Source organism: Dendropsophus ebraccatus, chromosome 12 (genome assembly GCF_027789765.1).
Source record: "Dendropsophus ebraccatus isolate aDenEbr1 chromosome 12, aDenEbr1.pat, whole genome shotgun sequence".
Classification (NCBI taxonomy): domain Eukaryota; kingdom Metazoa; phylum Chordata; class Amphibia; order Anura; family Hylidae; genus Dendropsophus; species Dendropsophus ebraccatus.
In genome coordinates, this window is record NC_091465.1 from 36,126,638 (window position 1) to 36,144,922 (window position 18,285).

Genomic DNA, 18,285 nt, shown 5'->3' on the forward strand with positions numbered 1-18,285 from the left:
GTTGAAATTGCTCAGGCAAGATGGCTGTCCCCATTATAATGCACAAAAAGATGGAAAGAGATTAGAAAAAAAAATCTTGTTCTGATCATTAAAAAAAAACTTTCGCTAATATATTACCTAAAATCAGTTACAGCTTCCAGGCTGTGGATTCAATCAGTATAAATATATAGTCCAACAGAATTACAATAAAAAAAAAGGTATCAGGACTAATAAACAAGAGGGAGGGGCATCTGCATCCCACAATCCTACAGTTCTAGGGTTATCCCTCTGGCCATTGGTTACCTAGATGGATCTATACAGTATATAAGGCATGAGGGATCCTTGGGGAAGGACACAAGTGCAGAAAGCAGTACTGGAACCATCGAAATAGTAGGGAAATATATCGATAATAAAAGAGAAGCCTATTCAAGAGGGAACTGGAAGAAGAACTGTGAAAAACATTGGGGAAAAAAACTGAAGATTTGGAAAAAACTGGACCAAGAACGTGTGGCTATCGGACCTGACCAGCAACTATTTGGTGATAACCGTATGCGCAGAACCTTCTCCGCCACCATGGTTCCTGTCCTTATCCTGCTTGTGCTCCTACCATATACAGGTGAGTGTATCAGGGCTTTACTGGTCATAGATAGCATGTTTGGCATCATTTTTGGGCTTGTAGTTTCACCAGGGGACTTTTCTTTTCTTTTCTTTTTCTTTTTTTTTTTTATAGTATAATGAATTGTAATACCAACATATTCCAATACACAAGTGCCCATGCCCCTCTCTGATACAGTAAAAGCACTATTCACACGAAGTGTCTTCATTCCGAATATTTACATATTTTCATATCTATCTACATAAAGGCAAAGCATAACTTATAAGAATATCAGAAGCCATGAAATAGTTCTGTGACCACACTATCACATGAGGCCAGAGACTGAGTATAGTCATTGTAGTCATTTACTTGTATTCCTTTATAAAGCACCGCCATATTTTGCAGCGTTGTACAGAGATTGTCATTCACATCCATCTGTGTGCCCAATCTAACAATCTAAGACTAACAATCCTATTGCTACTGTATGTGGTTATTCTTGATGGGATGAAACCATTGTGATCCATTTAGGGTTGTCTAGTCTGATACATTGTAGCCATGGAGGGGGAGCTTTGTGTTACTCATTTATTAAGTTCACATAGTAATTCTTATGAAATTTACAATGAAAACCAACCAGTGTACAATGTAGGGCTCTCTTAGGGCTTCAAGAAAAAGAACCCATTGATTTCAATGCGGTTATCCACACATCTGTTATGGAAATGAATCCGACTTTGGCCACTGATTCTGTCTGCTAAACAGTAGGACCTGCACTTATACAGTCCGTTTTTGTGGAACAGAGGCTCCAACATAAGACAATGGGTCCGTTTTAAAATCTCTGTGGGCTGTCTATTTATATTGAAGCATTGCTTGGCAAACCCTAGGCGGGCCCAATCCTGTGGCTATTTATTACCCTCCTGCACAAATATAAGTCAAAAATTTGTGATGTTGAATATTATGGAGACATGTTTAGCAGTCAATGATCCTTCATCAAGAGGTACACTACCCACAAGTAGCGTCTGAGAGATTTTTAAAGAGCAGTGAGGGAAACACTTTTACGCCCTCTTGTGGCAAGTCCAAGTGTCTATCTAGACCACAAATCATAATTATTTACATGCCTTACTGAGACATAATTGAATGCTGAGTTTTTCAGCAATCCAGATCTGGAATTTCTTTCTGGGTGCAATAATATACAGTATATGGCTATGTTCACACTACGTATATTTCCGCTCGTAGTGCGAACCGCGAATATACGTACGAAGTTTTGAGGTTGATGCGTTTGCTTGAAAGTATATGATATACGGCCGCACGATGCACACTACGTATGAACTTACGATCGCATTGTATACGCCGCCGGGAAAAATGAACAAGACCATTGTTTGAAGACGGAAATGTTCCAACTCACGGCCGTGGATTTCCATGTGGTCCCGTACAAAGTACTTATTTCAGCCAAATTGAACTTGATTTTTCGATCCAAAAGGTTCTGTGTGTTTTATTGGGCTGGGCGAAGATTTCCAAGTAAATAACCTGTTACAGATCGCTTCGAAACAAGCTAGGGAAGCATAACTGTACTACGTGCGTATGTTCGCGGTTCGTACGCATCCGGCCGCATGTCAATTTTTCGCACACCCGTAGTTTCAGCCGCACATGTATGGCGGCGTAAGAACTGCGTACGGATTTGTACGCAGTGTGAACATAGCCCTAATGTGTGTTTTTATTTTCCTACTGAACCAGAGCCTCATGTATTGAAACCCAATACTTCAGCATTAGTGGAACTCTCAGACTACTTGATGAATGGATACCATAAAGGTGTGAGACCTGTAAAGAACTGGAGAAGAACCACCACAGTATATATAGAGATAGCCATAAATACAATCCTTGAAGTGGTAAGCTTTTTTTCTTTCTATATATATATATATATATATATATATATTTTTTTTTTTTTTTTTTTTCCCATGCACAATATTGATTTGAGTGGTGCAATGCTTTCATTCCCCTGTGGTGGCTCTGCAGATATATACTGGACACTACTGTCTGGTTTGCCAGTTAGTTGCTGGGAGTCCCAGAGGGTGGATATTTGCTATTCACTTATAGTCAAGGGACTATCAAAACCAGGGAACTCTTTTGAACCCTGTAAAATTCTTCATACGTAACACTCTTAGGAACCTACATAGTAAAACATCCATTTAAATAGAAAATGTGCTAATTCATCATCTCCAAGTCATGATATGTTAACTATTAGGTAAAACAGCTGTACACAAGTGTATCTAAAATCTAGGAAACAACCGTTTGTTTTGCTAATTGCACTTTATACCACTTGTCTCAATAGGAAAAGAAAATTAGTATCTATGAATTTTAATAGAGAAAACATTTGGCAGATTGAATCATTTACTGAAAATAAAATGTTGATGGAGAATTCAGACTTTCAGGCTATAGTTTCCACTAAACCTATGAAATAAGCCTAATATCACGCAGAAAGGAATCCTTAAAGGGATATACACCTCTGCAACCATGTTCTAGGAATTCTTGGTCCAGTTAAAGGAGAAATCCGGCAAAAATTTTATTAAAGTATTGTATTGCCCCCCCCTCCCCCCCCCCAAAAAAAAATTATACAAATCCCCAATTTACACTTATTACGGGAAATGCTTATAAAGTGCCTTTTCCCTGCACTTACTACTGCATCAAGGCTTCACTTCCTGGATAACATGGTGATGTCACTTCCTGGATAACATGGTGATGTCATGACCGGACTCCCAGAGCTGTGCGGGCTGTGGCTGCTAGAGAGGATGATGGCAGGGGGTGCTTAGTGTCCCTCCAGTGCCCCGTGTCCCTCAGTGTCCATCTGCCATCATCTTCTCCAGCAGCCACAGCCCGCACAGCACTAGGAGTCGGGTCGTGACATCAACATGTTATAAGGAAGTGACATCACCATGTTATCCAGGAAGTGAAGCCTTGATGCAGTAGTAAGTGCAGGGAAAAAAGCAGTTTATAAGCATTTCCCGTGATAAGTGTATATTGGTCATTTGTATAACTTTTTTTTTGGGGGGGGGAGGGCAATACAATACTTTAATAAAAAAAAATTGCCAGACTTCTTCTTTAAGGGTTTGTTCAAACTACAAAATCAGTGTGAAATTTCAAGCAGAATCCGGGCCGTGAACTTAACTTGAAGTTCCGTCTGTTTCGTTGATTCAATAGGATGTCTTGCGCACTCCACCATCTGCCCAAAGAATTGACTTGTCAATTCTTTTCTTCTTTCTTTTAACAGGAGGAGAAAAACCAAATTGTGAAAAGCTATATATCGTACAACCAGGTAGGTAGTGTTACAAATGTTTAGATTTTCTTCATAAATATATAAAGTACTAGTTTTTTTCTCTATGTATTACTAACTTGATCACAATATTCCTGGAGTGTCATCTGTTTCTTCCCAGCTCAGCTACATCTAGTTCTTTCAATACTGCAGCTGGGTGATGTGACCACCAGTCTGACAACCAGAAAATTACAACATCTACTGTTTAAACAAGAAGTCAGTCTGTCCTTTCATACAGAGCTCCTGACTTATTTTAAAACATCATCACCTCCTTAGACGATCAGCTCCACCCCCCTTGTTTATGTCCCATGCCGATGCTGTTCTATTGATATGCTACACTTAAAGCGAATATACCTAATGGTACATTGGCTTAAAAAATATGTTAACAATTTAAACATTTGGTTTCTAACAAAACTGTATTTTTTTACCTTATACAGTCATGGGTGGATGATTTTCTTACATGGGATCCAACCCAATTTGACAACATCACATACATCTACCTTCCCACGAATTCAATATGGCTACCAGACATTATGATTGAAGAAGTGTAAGTCCAAGTCTAAATCCTCATGGGTTATAAACATTATATATGACCCAATACAATATTTTAAAGGGGCTGTCCATGGAAATTTTCTTATTTTTAGCTGCCTTCCTGCCCCATGTGGCCTTCTAAACATTCAGTGCACACTGTATATATATATATATATATATATACTAGAAAATGTACCCGGCGCTGCCCGGGTATAAAGTGTCAGTGTGTTAATTAGATTTGTTCTAAGGTGCCCAGGTGGCCAAGCTAAAGGTATTGTTTCATCAGTGAAATTAGTGTATACCTGTAGTGCATAGTTGGAGGGGTTCTGTATACCCACAATGTATAGTTTTTAGGGGTCTCGCATATCTGTAGTGCATAGTTGGGGGGGGTTGTATACCTATAGTGTATAGTTGGGGGGGTCCTGTATACCTGTAATGTGTAGTTGGGGGGGGCTGTATACCTGTAGTGTATAGTTGAGGGAGGTCCTGTATACCTGCAGTGTACAGTTGGTGAAGGTCCTGTATACCTGTACTGTATAGTTCGGGGGTCCTGTATACCTGTAGTATATAGTTGGTGCTGTATACCTGTAATGTATAGTTGCTGGAGGTCTTGTATACCTGTAATTTATAGTTTGAGGGTCCTGGATACCTGAAGTGTATAATTGGTGGAGGTCTTGCATACCTGTAGTATATAGTTCGGGGGTGCTGTATACCTGTAGTGCATAGTTTGAAGGTCCTGTATAACTGTAGTATAGAGTTGGTGGAGGTCCTGTATACCTGAAGTGTATAGTTTGGGGTCCTATATACCTGTAGTATATAGTTGGTGCAGTTCCTGTATACCTGTAGTATATAGCTTTGGGGTCCTGTATACCTGTAGTTTAGAGTTCGTGAAGGTGCTGTATACCTGTAGTATATAGTTGGTGGAGTTCCTGTATACCTGTAGGGTATAGTTTTGGGGTCCTGTATACCTGTAGTGTATAGTTTGGGGTCCTGTATACCTGTAGTATATAGTTGGTGGAGGTCCTGTATACCTGAAGTATATAGTTTGTGGAGGTCCTGTATGCCTGTAGTGTATAGTTTTGGGGTCCTGTATACCTGTAGTGTAAAGTTTGGGGTCCTGTATACCTGTAGTATATAGTTGGTGGAGGTCCCGTGCACCTGTAGTGTATAGTTTTGGGGTCCTGTATACCTGTAGTGTCCTGTATACCTGCAGGGTCGTATTTACCATTAGGCACCCATGGTCTGGTGCGTAGGGTAGCACCTTGCAGAGGGGCAGTACCCTCCCGTTCAGACTTGCCAGAAAATCTGGTGTCTTTTCGGGTTGGGTATGGCGGTATTGGTCAGGTCTGGTATAGCGGTGTTATCCAGTCACAGTATGGCGGTATTGGTCAGGTCTGGTATGGCAGTGTTATTTAGTCACAGTGTGTCGGTATTGGTCATGTCTGGTATGGCAGTGTTATCCAGTCACAGTATGGCGGTATTGGTCAGGTGTGGTATGACAGTGTTACCCAGTCACAGTATGGAGGTATTGGTCAGGTCTGGTGTGGCGGTGTTATCCAGTCATGGTATGGCGGTATTGGTCAGGTCTGGTGTATCAGTGTTACCCAGTCACAGTTTGGTATACCTGTAGTGCCCTGTATATACATGTACTGTATAGATGGAGTAGGGGGTCCTGTATACCTGTAGTGCCCTGTATATATATGTACTGTATAGATGGAGTAGGGGGTCATGTATATACATGTACTGTATAGATGGAGTAGGGGGTCTACCAGTTATTACTGTGGATGTTGTGAGGCAGCTTCCCTAGCAACCATTACTCCCTGTGAAAAGGAAAGCAGTAATCCTATTGGTTGCTAAGGCTCCAACTGCCGTGTCTGCTGCAGCTAATTATATCACCTGTGTTTGCAGTGAGGAGATTTTCCCATTCATCTCTATGGGGCGCCGCTCTTTCCCCTCCCCCTCACCTCCTGTACATCTGGCGGGGATGGGACCTTCGCTAAAACCTTCCCGGGCACCCAATGTATCTGTGTGCCAAATTTGGGGTCAAACGGTTCAGGTGTTTGGAAGTCTATAGAGGACAGACAGACAGACAGACAGACAGACAGACTTTGATTTTTATGATATATATATATATATATATATATATATATATATATATATATATATATCTACATTGATGAATGGCTGCATTTGACAACCATTGATGATTGTTCTTTGTCTTCAGTGTTGGCACTGTAGAGTCTAAAGATATCCCTTACACCTATGTGAACAGTCGAGGCATAGTATTCAAGAGCAATCCCCTACACATCACAACTTCCTGCAACCTTCACATCTACTATTTCCCTTTTGATCTCCTGAACTGCTCCATCTCATTCAGAAGCTGGCTGCACTCAAGTAAGATGATCCGAATGTTCTTTTATATGATATTTTCGCCTTCGTGTATTTTTATTTTAGCATCCTTTCCGTAGATGTATTTCATGCTGCATGGTCTGCATCTCATATGGTTCACATCTTCAAAATATATCTTTCAGCTCATGATATAAATCTATCGTCTTGGAGAACGGCAAAGGATATTATACGTCTCCCAGCTGAGAACGAAGGACAATGGGATCTTGTAGATGTGGTGCCCCGTTACCACTTACTGACTGATCATAACCTCCAGTTTGGGCAAATAAAATTCTATGTAAGTTACTGTTGTGTCTAACAATGGTTTTAGGGTATAGTATCAGCATATGTAGATACTAGCTGTATCCACATTCTAAATAAAAATTCTAAAGTACTGTTAAATAGGCCCTGTTCACTTCAAAGTACTGTATGGCCTTCCATCAGTGGACTCCTGATGTATAACTCTAACACAAGGCTACACCGTATCCCACTGTAATGGAGTCCAGTAAGATACCTTACCAGCTCCCAGTAGGAATCCCTAGGGAGGCTCAAGTGATGTAACTGCCTATATATGGACAGTTGCCATATATGGATAAAATAGTTTCTTCTCCTCCTCCTGACAACCACCCAACACAATAGCACCACTCTGCCGATAGCTGAGCAGGAGGAGAGGAGGGGGTCCCTGCATTTCTTCCTAAAGGATCTTCTATGAATGGACAGTGATGTCATTGGGGATGGGATACCCTACTTGGGTATTCTGTCACCCATTCACAAACAGATTTTTTTATTTTAGTATGCATAGCATAGTCTATTACTATATTCCATACTTAACTTTTAGGGTGCGTTCACACTGACGAAAACAGGCGGAAATTCCCTGCCACGGACTCAGCTCGAAATCCGGCCTGCCTCACTTTCTCAGTGTTATGTATAGGGCGCCTCTGCTCAAAGAAATGACACGTCAGTTGGAATTTCTGCCTGTTTTCCTCAGTGTGAACACACCCTTAGTGGAATACTAACATATACCAATCAGAGGCCAAAAGGACACTGGAACCCTAAGGACAATAGGGAGAGAGATTTATCAAAGGGTGAAAATATACACTAGTGTAAACTGCCCATAGCAACCAATCAAAGCTCAGCTTTCAGCTTTGTTAAAATGAAAGAAAGGCTGTGATTGGATGTTGTGGGCAATTTACAGCAGTGCATATTTTACATCCTTAAGCTATGTTCACACAACATATCGGCAACAACGGCCATACTTTTTACGAAAAGATACGTTGCCTTGTCTTCTATGGAATCCAAACAGTATACACTCTGGCCGGGATCTCTCGTGGCGCCGCAGAAAACTGACATGTCAGTTTTCTGCAGCCGCTATTATCTAAGTGTGCAGTGGGGAGTTCTTATGCGGGCTGCAAAGATCAGTACCGGCCGGGATGATCTTTTTAGAGACCGGCCATTCCGGGTCACAGAACGGCCGGTCTCTTAGACAGTCTGAACATAGTCATAGATAAATCTGGGCCTAGAAGTGTATAAGTAGCCATTTTGACATGCAGACTACACATGGGGCAAGCATGATTTTAATGCCCCTTACAGGCAAAGGGGCGTTTCTCATTTTGTTAGCTGTGGTAAAAATAGCCCCTTTCCATAAGCCATATTAAGGTATATAAAGTCCTCTACTAATGGTGTCTTATAGTACTATATTTCCATTGCGGTATGAAGGATCAAGACAGTAGTTTCCAAACAGAACCACAGATTCCCACTTGGAAACAAGATGAGTTTAAAAGTGTCAAGCATTTGAATGTGTGTATATAGTTTTAACTAGGTATACATCTATTTCTAGTACAAGGTCCTTCAATGTACTTCATATCCATTGTAATAGTTTATTACACCTGAACCAAGCCTTGTATTCTCTCTTTCCTACATTTGTCCCCATAGTTAGGTCTCAGGAGAAGACCCCTCTTCTATGTTGTGAATCTGATTCTTCCCAGCATTATCCTCATGGTATTGGATATTATTGGGTTTTATATACCACCGGAGAGTGGAGAAAGAATATCATTCAAGATTACTCTTCTTCTGGGTTACTCTGTATTTCTCCTCATTGTATATAATGCATTACCTGCAACCGGAGCTCCGTTAATAGGTGAGAGCAGAGCAATACACAAGCAGACATATAAGAATCAAAACTTACAAAAACTATGTGAAATGCTATTTATTAGGAAAGCATTGTGCACGAGCGCAGTGCCTCCTCCCTTTCTTTTCTTATGGCTCAATATCTTAATATGAGATTACCACCATAAAAAAACAAGGTAACATAATTTCACATTACTCTGTCGGAAGATGTATGTACCATATGTGTCTATTTATCACCACCTAGTGGTTGTGTTTTGAATTGCCATCTGTTAAGGGGCATAAATGTGTTTGATAGCAGCTAAAGATGAGAGAATCTTGAGCAATGCATGCGGCATTTGATCACCTGTGGCTGTAGAGGTTGAATGCTGCCATACAGCTGCCTTAAACACATGAATACAGTCTTAGGCCACGGGCTGTATCCATGTTTTCCAGAACTCCCTAGGGCTTCATCCAACTCACAGCATGAAATCTGATGCAGATACGGTATGTGTGTTTCTACCCTAAGGAGGAATACAAACAGTGCACTGGTCTAACTTGTACCCATTCCCAGTACAGCATGGAACAGAACCATTGTTGTGAGCGGGTTGCTTCCATACTTGTTATTATCTATTCAGTGTCATTCCCCAGTCATCAATTGCTGCTTTCTGCTGAAGACACAAGGATCTGTGTGTGAGCCGTTCACTCTGTCTCCCCCTCCTCCCCCCTCCCTTTTGAGACAACTGATGTAAACAGGTGCTTGACTGGCTTCATCCACAACATTTTATCTTCTTTGTAATGCTGGGAGGGTTATTCTGAAGACAAGTTGCTGATGAACTCACTGTAATCGTCCCGGCATTACAAAGAAGCTACAATGTTGCAGATACAATTACACACACTGGTTTGTGATAGAGATGAGAGATGATCTTAAAAAATAGAGGATGTAGTACCTGCCTACACCACTAGATGTCACTCTATCAATTAGAACTTACCCACAAATAAAATTGTATACGAATAGAAAAACACAATGGGCTTAATTCATAAAAATATATAAAGAATTTTTATTGTATATAATAGGTACCAATACACAAACAATTGTAACCGATATAAAATGAAGTTATTTTAAAAATTTTTGACCCTAATAAAAATACATATAAGAATGGTGTCAGCAATGCGGTATTATACCCATAACAATTTTCTAAAATGGGAATATAGCTATAAAGTGCATAAAATCATATACTGTTCTAGTACTGACCCAATATCATTCCACATATAAACAAAGACAGCCAAGTGGCCACTATAGCATTTAGAAAATATTGCACATACCCATATTGTCTGACACCGCACAAGCCGTTCCTACGTACGTTTCGCTGTTGCACGCTTCCTCGGGGAACTGCCTACTTCTGATCTTACCCCCCTTAAATATGCTTCAATACTAATTGATAGCCATGCTCCTTCCGGGACTGCGGCGCGCTGGACCGGAAGCGGAGGCCGCGTCACATCCGGTCCGGCAGCTCACCCCAAGTGCGCATGTCCGCAACAGGAGACGTCACGGACATGCGCACATCAGGTACTGAGGCCGGCAGGATGCGACGACGGCGTCAGCAACCGCTCCAGTGCGCACGCCCGGGAATGTTAGGTCACATGGCTCTGTTTAACCAATCATGGATTCGCTTTTCATGATGCTGAGGAACATTATCAAAGGACACTCTCTAAATACGAAGCCCTCGCTCTCACAATAACATTGTGTATACATGATTATAACAATTACCAGGGTAATCATTGCCTTTAGAGAGAATATAATATATATATAAATATACAAAAGCGTGAAAATCGTGAGACATAATTATGAATATATATAATAATAAAGAAAATATGTTTTATAATACAATAATAAGAAAAATGTGAATATAGATCATATAAAGTGATATAATGGACAATAGTGAAACATGATTATATCAAAAATCATGATTATAAGTGATTAATTATAATAAAGTACATTTAAAGTGCAGCACAAAAAAACGCAAAAAACACTAAAAACAAAAATACCTAATGTGAATAGTGATAAGGGTTATATCCCAAAAATTGTAAAAACAAACACATATTGTGTAATAGCTATAATATCTACATATATATACATACACATATACCTAAATATACACATATATAAGATAAAATACATATATATATACACCCATAAATCCAAAAGAATTTTTTTAAGGCAATAATTTATTCGTTGTATACAAAGGAGAGAATAGCATTTCCCATGTAGAGAGATATCTCTCAAAGCATCATAAACCTCATTCCTCCAACACGAAGGAAGTTCCACAGATGTCCACCAGATGAAATCTTCTCCAAAGTCTCAGTAATATACAGTAAGAAAAAATAAAAAAACCTAAAATAGTAGGAAAACCTGCAGGAATATAATTCCGCAGAAAAAGAAGCACAGAAAGAAAAAGAAGACAGAAGAAAGGATAAAAAACAAGATATTAATACATGGATTTACAAAAATGAAACAAAACTACAATTCTCATTCATGCCCATAGGGGCCAGGGTACCTAAAATAGTGATCCAACGACATTCCTTTTGAGCTAAAATCTTCCGCACATTGCCCCCTCTGATTCCAACCTTGACTTTCTCGATCCCTCTCACCAGAAAACTTTTTGGGTCACTGTCATGATAAAGTTTAAAATGTTTGGGTATTGTTTTTAAGGTTTCTATTTCATCGATATTTTTTGCCGCCACAATTCCCCTTACGTGTTCCCTCACTCTGATCTTTAATTCTCGAGAGGTGAGTCCCACATATATCTTGCCACACCCACACGTGGCATAATACACCACGTGTGTGCTGCTGCAAGACACATAGTCCCTAATTTTGAATTCCCGTTCTCCATCAGCCGAGGAGAAAGAGTTTGTTCTCAATATATTGGGGCAGGCTACACAGTTACCACAGGGGTAACATCCGGTTCTCACAAAAATTCTTTTGGATTTATGGGTGTATATATATATGTATTTTATCTTATATATGTGTATATTTAGGTATATGTGTATGTATATATATGTAGATAATATAGCTATTACACAATATGTGTTTGTTTTTACAATTTTTGGGATATAACCCTTATCACTATTCACATTAGGTATTTTTGTTTTTAGTGTTTTTTGCGTTTTTTTGTGCTGCACTTTAAATGTACTTTATTATAATTAATCACTTATAATCATGATTTTTGATATAATCATGTTTCACTATTGTCCATTATATCACTTTATATGATCTATATTCACATTTTTCTTATTATTGTATTATAAAACATATTTTCTTTATTATTATATATATTCATAATTATGTCTCACGATTTTCACGCTTTTGTATATTTATATATATATTATATTCTCTCTAAAGGCAATGATTACCCTGGTAATTGTTATAATCATGTATACACAATGTTATTGTGAGAGCGAGGGCTTCGTATTTAGAGAGTGTCCTTTGATAATGTTCCTCAGCATCATGAAAAGCGAATCCATGATTGGTTAAACAGAGCCATGTGACCTAACATTCCCGGGCGTGCGCACTGGAGCGGTTGCTGACGCCGTCGTCGCATCCTGCCGGCCTCAGTACCTGATGTGCGCATGTCCGTGACGTCTCCTGTTGCGGACATGCGCACTTGGGGTGAGCTGCCGGACCGGATGTGACGCGGCCTCCGCTTCCGGTCCAGCGCGCCGCAGTCCCGGAAGGAGCATGGCTATCAATTAGTATTGAAGCATATTTAAGGGGGGTAAGATCAGAAGTAGGCAGTTCCCCGAGGAAGCGTGCAACAGCGAAACGTACGTAGGAACGGCTTGTGCGGTGTCAGACAATATGGGTATGTGCAATATTTTCTAAATGCTATAGTGGCCACTTGGCTGTCTTTGTTTATATGTGGAATGATATTGGGTCAGTACTAGAACAGTATATGATTTTATGCACTTTATAGCTATATTCCCATTTTAGAAAATTGTTATGGGTATAATACCGCATTGCTGACACCATTCTTATATGTATTTTTATTAGGGTCAAAAAATTTTTAAATAACTTCATTTTATATCGGTTACAATTGTTTGTGTATTGGTACCTATTATATACAATAAAAATTCTTTATATATTTTTATGAATTAAGCCCATTGTGTTTTTCTATTCGTATACAATGTTGCAGATACAGCCTGCCAGGGACTTGTTTACATCAGCCGTCTCAGAAGGGAGGGGGGAGACAGAGAGAAAGGCTCACACAGAGATTTTTGTGTTTTCGGCAGAAAACAGCTGCTTCTAACTGGGGGAAGAAGACAGAATAGATAATAATAAGTATAGAAGGAATTGTTAGCCTCACCATGGCTAGCAACATATCAAAAGTTATATTTGAGTAAAATACCCTTTTAAAACAACATCTTGGGGGCATTTTAGATTGTTAAACCTGAGAAAACATAGTGTGCACATAACCATTATGTTTCCTTATTACAGCCATGTCACATACTGAAACATAGGGACACAGATGCAAAGTGCCATGACATGTGTCCTGTACTATATATACGAGGGGAGGGGGGTGCTTTTCTTTGTAGCTAATTGATGTCATTACATTTAACGTCCACAATGACATTCCTGTGTGTGTCGATGTTTATTTCCTCTCTTTTTCTATCGTAAATAATGGCTTATTCCTCAGCAATCAGACAATACAATTATACATAAAATGATTAAGTTGTCTGGAAACATTAAAATGAGGAGCAGCAAAATATATCAATATTTTTCTAGTAATAAAACAATAAAAAAATGAGGAAAACAAGCGTAAATCATGGAGTAAACAGGAAACTGGTAAATTTATTATGGCATGTACGCCAGTTTTCTCAGTTTTATACTTTCACCACTTTTTGAAAGTGAGCAGGGTTAGCGGAAAAGGCATAATCTCTCACAGCCACGTGGATTGCCTACCATTCGTGCCAGACATTAGCCTCATCCACACATCTGGGCATGACACCAGGATGTTCAGCATTTGATTCCCAGTGGCTGGAGAAGTTGGATGCAGCCCTAGGCAGTCCCGGAAAACATGGATACAACCATAGGCTATATACATCTTTTCTTGGCAGTCCTAGTGCTGCATTCAACGTCCCAAGCCTCCAAAAGTCAAATGCCTAGCATTCAGGTTCGGCCGAACCCGATGGGGAAGTTTGCTCATCACTAGGCTCATCAAATAGGCTGTGTGGTACTATTCCTAGTGCAGTTCATCTATCAACATCCATTTTCATCAGCTACCTTAAAGTGTACCTGTCATTATAACTATAAAAATCTAGATGTAGATGTGAAATGAAGCAAGTTTGCAATTTACATTCATTATTTTTGTTGTTGTTGTTTGTTGTTGTTGTTGTTGTTGTTGTAAAACAAAGCTAAACTTACCAGAAATCCAGGTCCAGTCTCCTGAATGCAGATTTTCTGACTTGTGCTGGCTGAAAAAACAGACTTAGGGTACGTTCACACTTACCGGATCCGCAGCATATTTAAATAACTAAACACAGCATCAAATCTGCACCATCAAATCTGCTGCGGATCCTGTAGGTGTGAACGCACGATTTGATGGTGCAGATTTGATGCTGTGTTCAGTTATTTAAACGAAATCTGCTGCGGATCTGCTGCGGATCCGCAGCAGAAAATCAGCAATTCCGGCCAGTACAGAGAGTCACAGCTCAATGTGTCCATCAGTCACATGACTGCCTTCTCTCCGTGAGCGCTCAGATGGCCTGGGATACACGGGACTTCCTGTTTTTTGACTCTTTGAGAAAAAAAGAGTCAGAAAACAGGGAGTCCTGTTTTTTCCATGATAACCAAAAAAAAAAATGAATGTAAATTGCAAACAAACTTGCTTTATATCACATCTACTGATGAGTTAGATTTTGAAAGTTATAATGACAGGTACACTTTAATGATTGATCATACATAGAGCCATACAATAAAAAGGGATTAAAGCATACCTGTCATGGTATACATCGCCCCGATCGGCAAGCAATCCATTATGGAAATTTTTGGTATCCATGGATATGACCACACCAATTCATTATTGTGCACAAGCCCCATCCGTCTCCAATTAGGCTTGTGCACGGTAATGAATCAGTGTGGACCTATCCATGGATACCCAAAAGTCCGACAGCAGAATGGATTGCACGCCAATCAGGGTAGCGTACGTCATGACAGGTACACTTTAAAATACAAGTACAGCAGAATTTGTCATGTAAGTTCCTATATTTAGGCTATGTTCACACTACGTACTGAAGTACCGGACGGATGATATTTCTGGCCGCAGGGTTCTGAAGCGGGCGCATCAGCGCGTGCCCGCATCAGAACCTCCCACAGCACACAGTGAAGCAAGCGGCCGGATCCGCTCGCTTTATTGTGTGAACTGACAGGGTTTCCTACGGCCACAATTCATTGAACCGGGACGGGATCCCAGCCAGAGCATATACGATGTGTATACGCTCCGGCCGGGATCCCATAGAAATGTAGGCAATGTTCCACACTGCATAAAGTACGGCCGTTGTTGCCAATGGCAACAACAGCCCTACTTTTACGTAGTGTGAACATAGCCTAACATTCTTTAAAGGGGATTTCCAGGAAACACATGGATGCTTTGTGCCTGAAACTGCATCATACCAGTGAAAATTAGCTGGAAAACTATACACAAACAGTTGTGGTGCTGTTTCTGGAAGAAATCATCCATGTTTTTCTAATCCTGAACAGTCTCTTTAAAGTTTTAAACATTTTTGTATTTGTAATACAACAGTATACGATTATAACATGCCTAGCTGCTCTCCTATAGCTGTACATGTAACATGAAGTGTTTCTCTATACTGTGACATCAGTGATTATTTTGTTCCCTTTCTTCCTAGGTATATACTTTGCACTATGCATGATTCTCCTTCTGATAAGTCTAACACAAAGCATCCTGATAGTCCGATCATTCCATCAGCAGAATCTCAGACCTGAGGTTCCCAAGTGGTTAAAAACATTAGTCCTAGAGAAGATGACACTTTTTATCTCCATAAAGGACCGGGAAAAATCTGATGCATCGAATTCTGGATCTTGTTCTCATAATGAAAATGTCAGCAGCGGTGAGTGTTAGAAACGCGGGGAATCCGTAAGAGCATTAAACAGCGCGGCACGTGGGGGTCATGTGAGCCAGTATTACTAGTGAAGGAGGGCTGCAGGCCTGTAATGGGGAACATTCCTCTTAGTCTTATTTAGGAAACTAAAAACTACATCACTAGATCCATAAAATCTAGTCTCTTAGGTGGAGAGAACTGGCCTCTAAAAATCTTATAGTCAGGGCCGGCTCCAGGTTTTTGCGGGCCCTTCGGCGGCAGAGTCTCAGCGGGCCCCTGATCCAATCATTTGAGACACCACTAACATACACAAACACACACTTACTGACTGACACACACAAACACACACACACATTACTAAATGACACATACACAGTATTGACTGACGCACACACACACACACATTACTAAAAAATACATACGCATTACTGACTGACACACACACAGCACTTACAGCTCAGACTTCTCCCTCTTCCTCTCTGCTGGGCCGATCTCCACACTGTAGTTTTGAGGACCTTCTGGTCATGTGATCAGGTCCTTCATCCTTCTCTTCTCTGCAGGAGGCTCAGAGGCCCTGCTCTTTCTCTGTGGTCTGATGTTCAGCGCTCACCCTGCACAACAGTCAGGGGGATGAACATGAGAACACCTGGCCCCTGGAGGCGACTTGGCCACTTTCTTCCAGAGACAGCACCACTCTTGTTTCCAGTTCAGGTGTGGTTTGCAATTAAGCTTCATTCTCTTCAATGGAACTGAGCTGCAAAACCTGCACCCAAACTGGAGACAAGAGTGGTGCTGTCACTGAAAGAAAGTGGCTATGTTTTTTAATGCTGGATAACCCCTTTAATGCTGCTGCAGAGTTGCTTTTTGCTTTTCTGTAGGAATTAGAGCTGCAGTGGCTTTATATATACACTGCCATATGCACTGCACATTACTGTATGTAATTATTTACTGAAGTCAGGGTGATTTTCGGGGTGACGGATTTGGGTCTTTTTAGGGCTCTTTCAAATAAGGGACCTGCTGCGGGATCTTAACTCCTACAGTAGCAGGTCCTATCCCATCATACTTATATGACCCAATGGCCTAATTATTGACTGATGGTAGCTTATCTTAAAGATACACAATATAATTTGAAACATAACATAAAGAGATAAGCCACCTCCTTGTACCAGGGACATCCTTGTTCCATCCAAGCCTTGTAGGCCAGGAGAACATGGGCTTGGGAACCCCCATCCTCAAGGATCTAATGCCCCTCCATATTGATGCCCCCCTACAGGGACCAGCTGGGAGACTCCTCATGTTGGCTCATCGAGGTACGAGCACCCAGACCCCAACCGATCAAAACTTTTGAAATGTCTCTGTGAATGTTTCCTTTTATCTAATCATAATGTATATTACTGTCCAGCATCTTAAAGACATGTTTGTATTGTCATGTTTCCAGAAACACCCCCTATCTACAACAATGAAACAGAAGGGGGATGCTATGTGCCAGCACAACTGAAAATGGTGTATGCAAAATACTTGGAAGTTCTCAATCACATTGTGGATGAGATCACTTGTATCCGGGTTCACCTGCAGAGCACTAAGGAGCAGGATAAGGACTGGCGCCACGTGGCTTATGTGTTGGATACATTCCTCTTTAGAGTGTATCTTGTTCTCCTTATTACATATACTGTATCTATTGTATGCCTGTGGTCTAGATAATCACCCACCCAAAGCCAAAGTTACATACAGAGTTGTGGTGCGTTTACACAGACAGATTATCTGACAGATTTTTGAGGCCAAAGCCAGGAATGGATTTGAAAAGAGGAGAAATCTCCTTTCTTCACACACTGTGTTTTCTCCCATTTTGACTTAGGTTTATAAAATAAAATATATATTCTAACAATTGGCATTTACAATTCAGATATGATTGTTGCATGATGTATAATAAACTCTATGTAATCAAGGCATACAATGTTTATTTATTATTTTTTTTTTTTATTACTAGTGACTTATCTGCTAGTAATTTATAATTATCATGCCAGTGTCCTAATGGTAACAAGCCGTTGCTATTGAGCTTGTGGTGGGCTTCTCTAAAATATGTAGTGGTAGTGTAATGCATGGGGGACAGAGTATAGCATAAGGCTATGTTCACATTCTGTAAAAACAGCGGCCGTTGTTTGGCACAGCCGTGTCAAACAATGGCCACTGTCTTACATGTTCACCCAGCCAATACTGAACTATTGGACGGATGAACATCACTTCATTTTGGCAATCCAATTGACCATTGACG

At 40.4% G+C, this 18,285-nt stretch overlaps 1 protein-coding gene across 1 annotated transcript; it reads left to right on the plus strand.

The window, feature by feature from the left end:
• The first annotated feature begins 552 nt into the window (after positions 1-552).
• On the plus strand, positions 553-17,928 carry LOC138768689 (5-hydroxytryptamine receptor 3A-like). The gene is made up of 9 exons (XM_069946641.1): positions 553-595; positions 2,303-2,454; positions 3,834-3,878; positions 4,313-4,422; positions 6,631-6,800; positions 6,938-7,093; positions 8,728-8,928; positions 15,801-16,022; positions 17,452-17,928. The coding sequence occupies exons 1-9, from the start codon at positions 553-555 to the stop codon at positions 17,712-17,714; spliced, it is 1,362 nt and encodes a 453-aa protein (XP_069802742.1). The 3' UTR covers positions 17,715-17,928.
• The last annotated feature ends 357 nt before the right edge of the window (positions 17,929-18,285 follow it).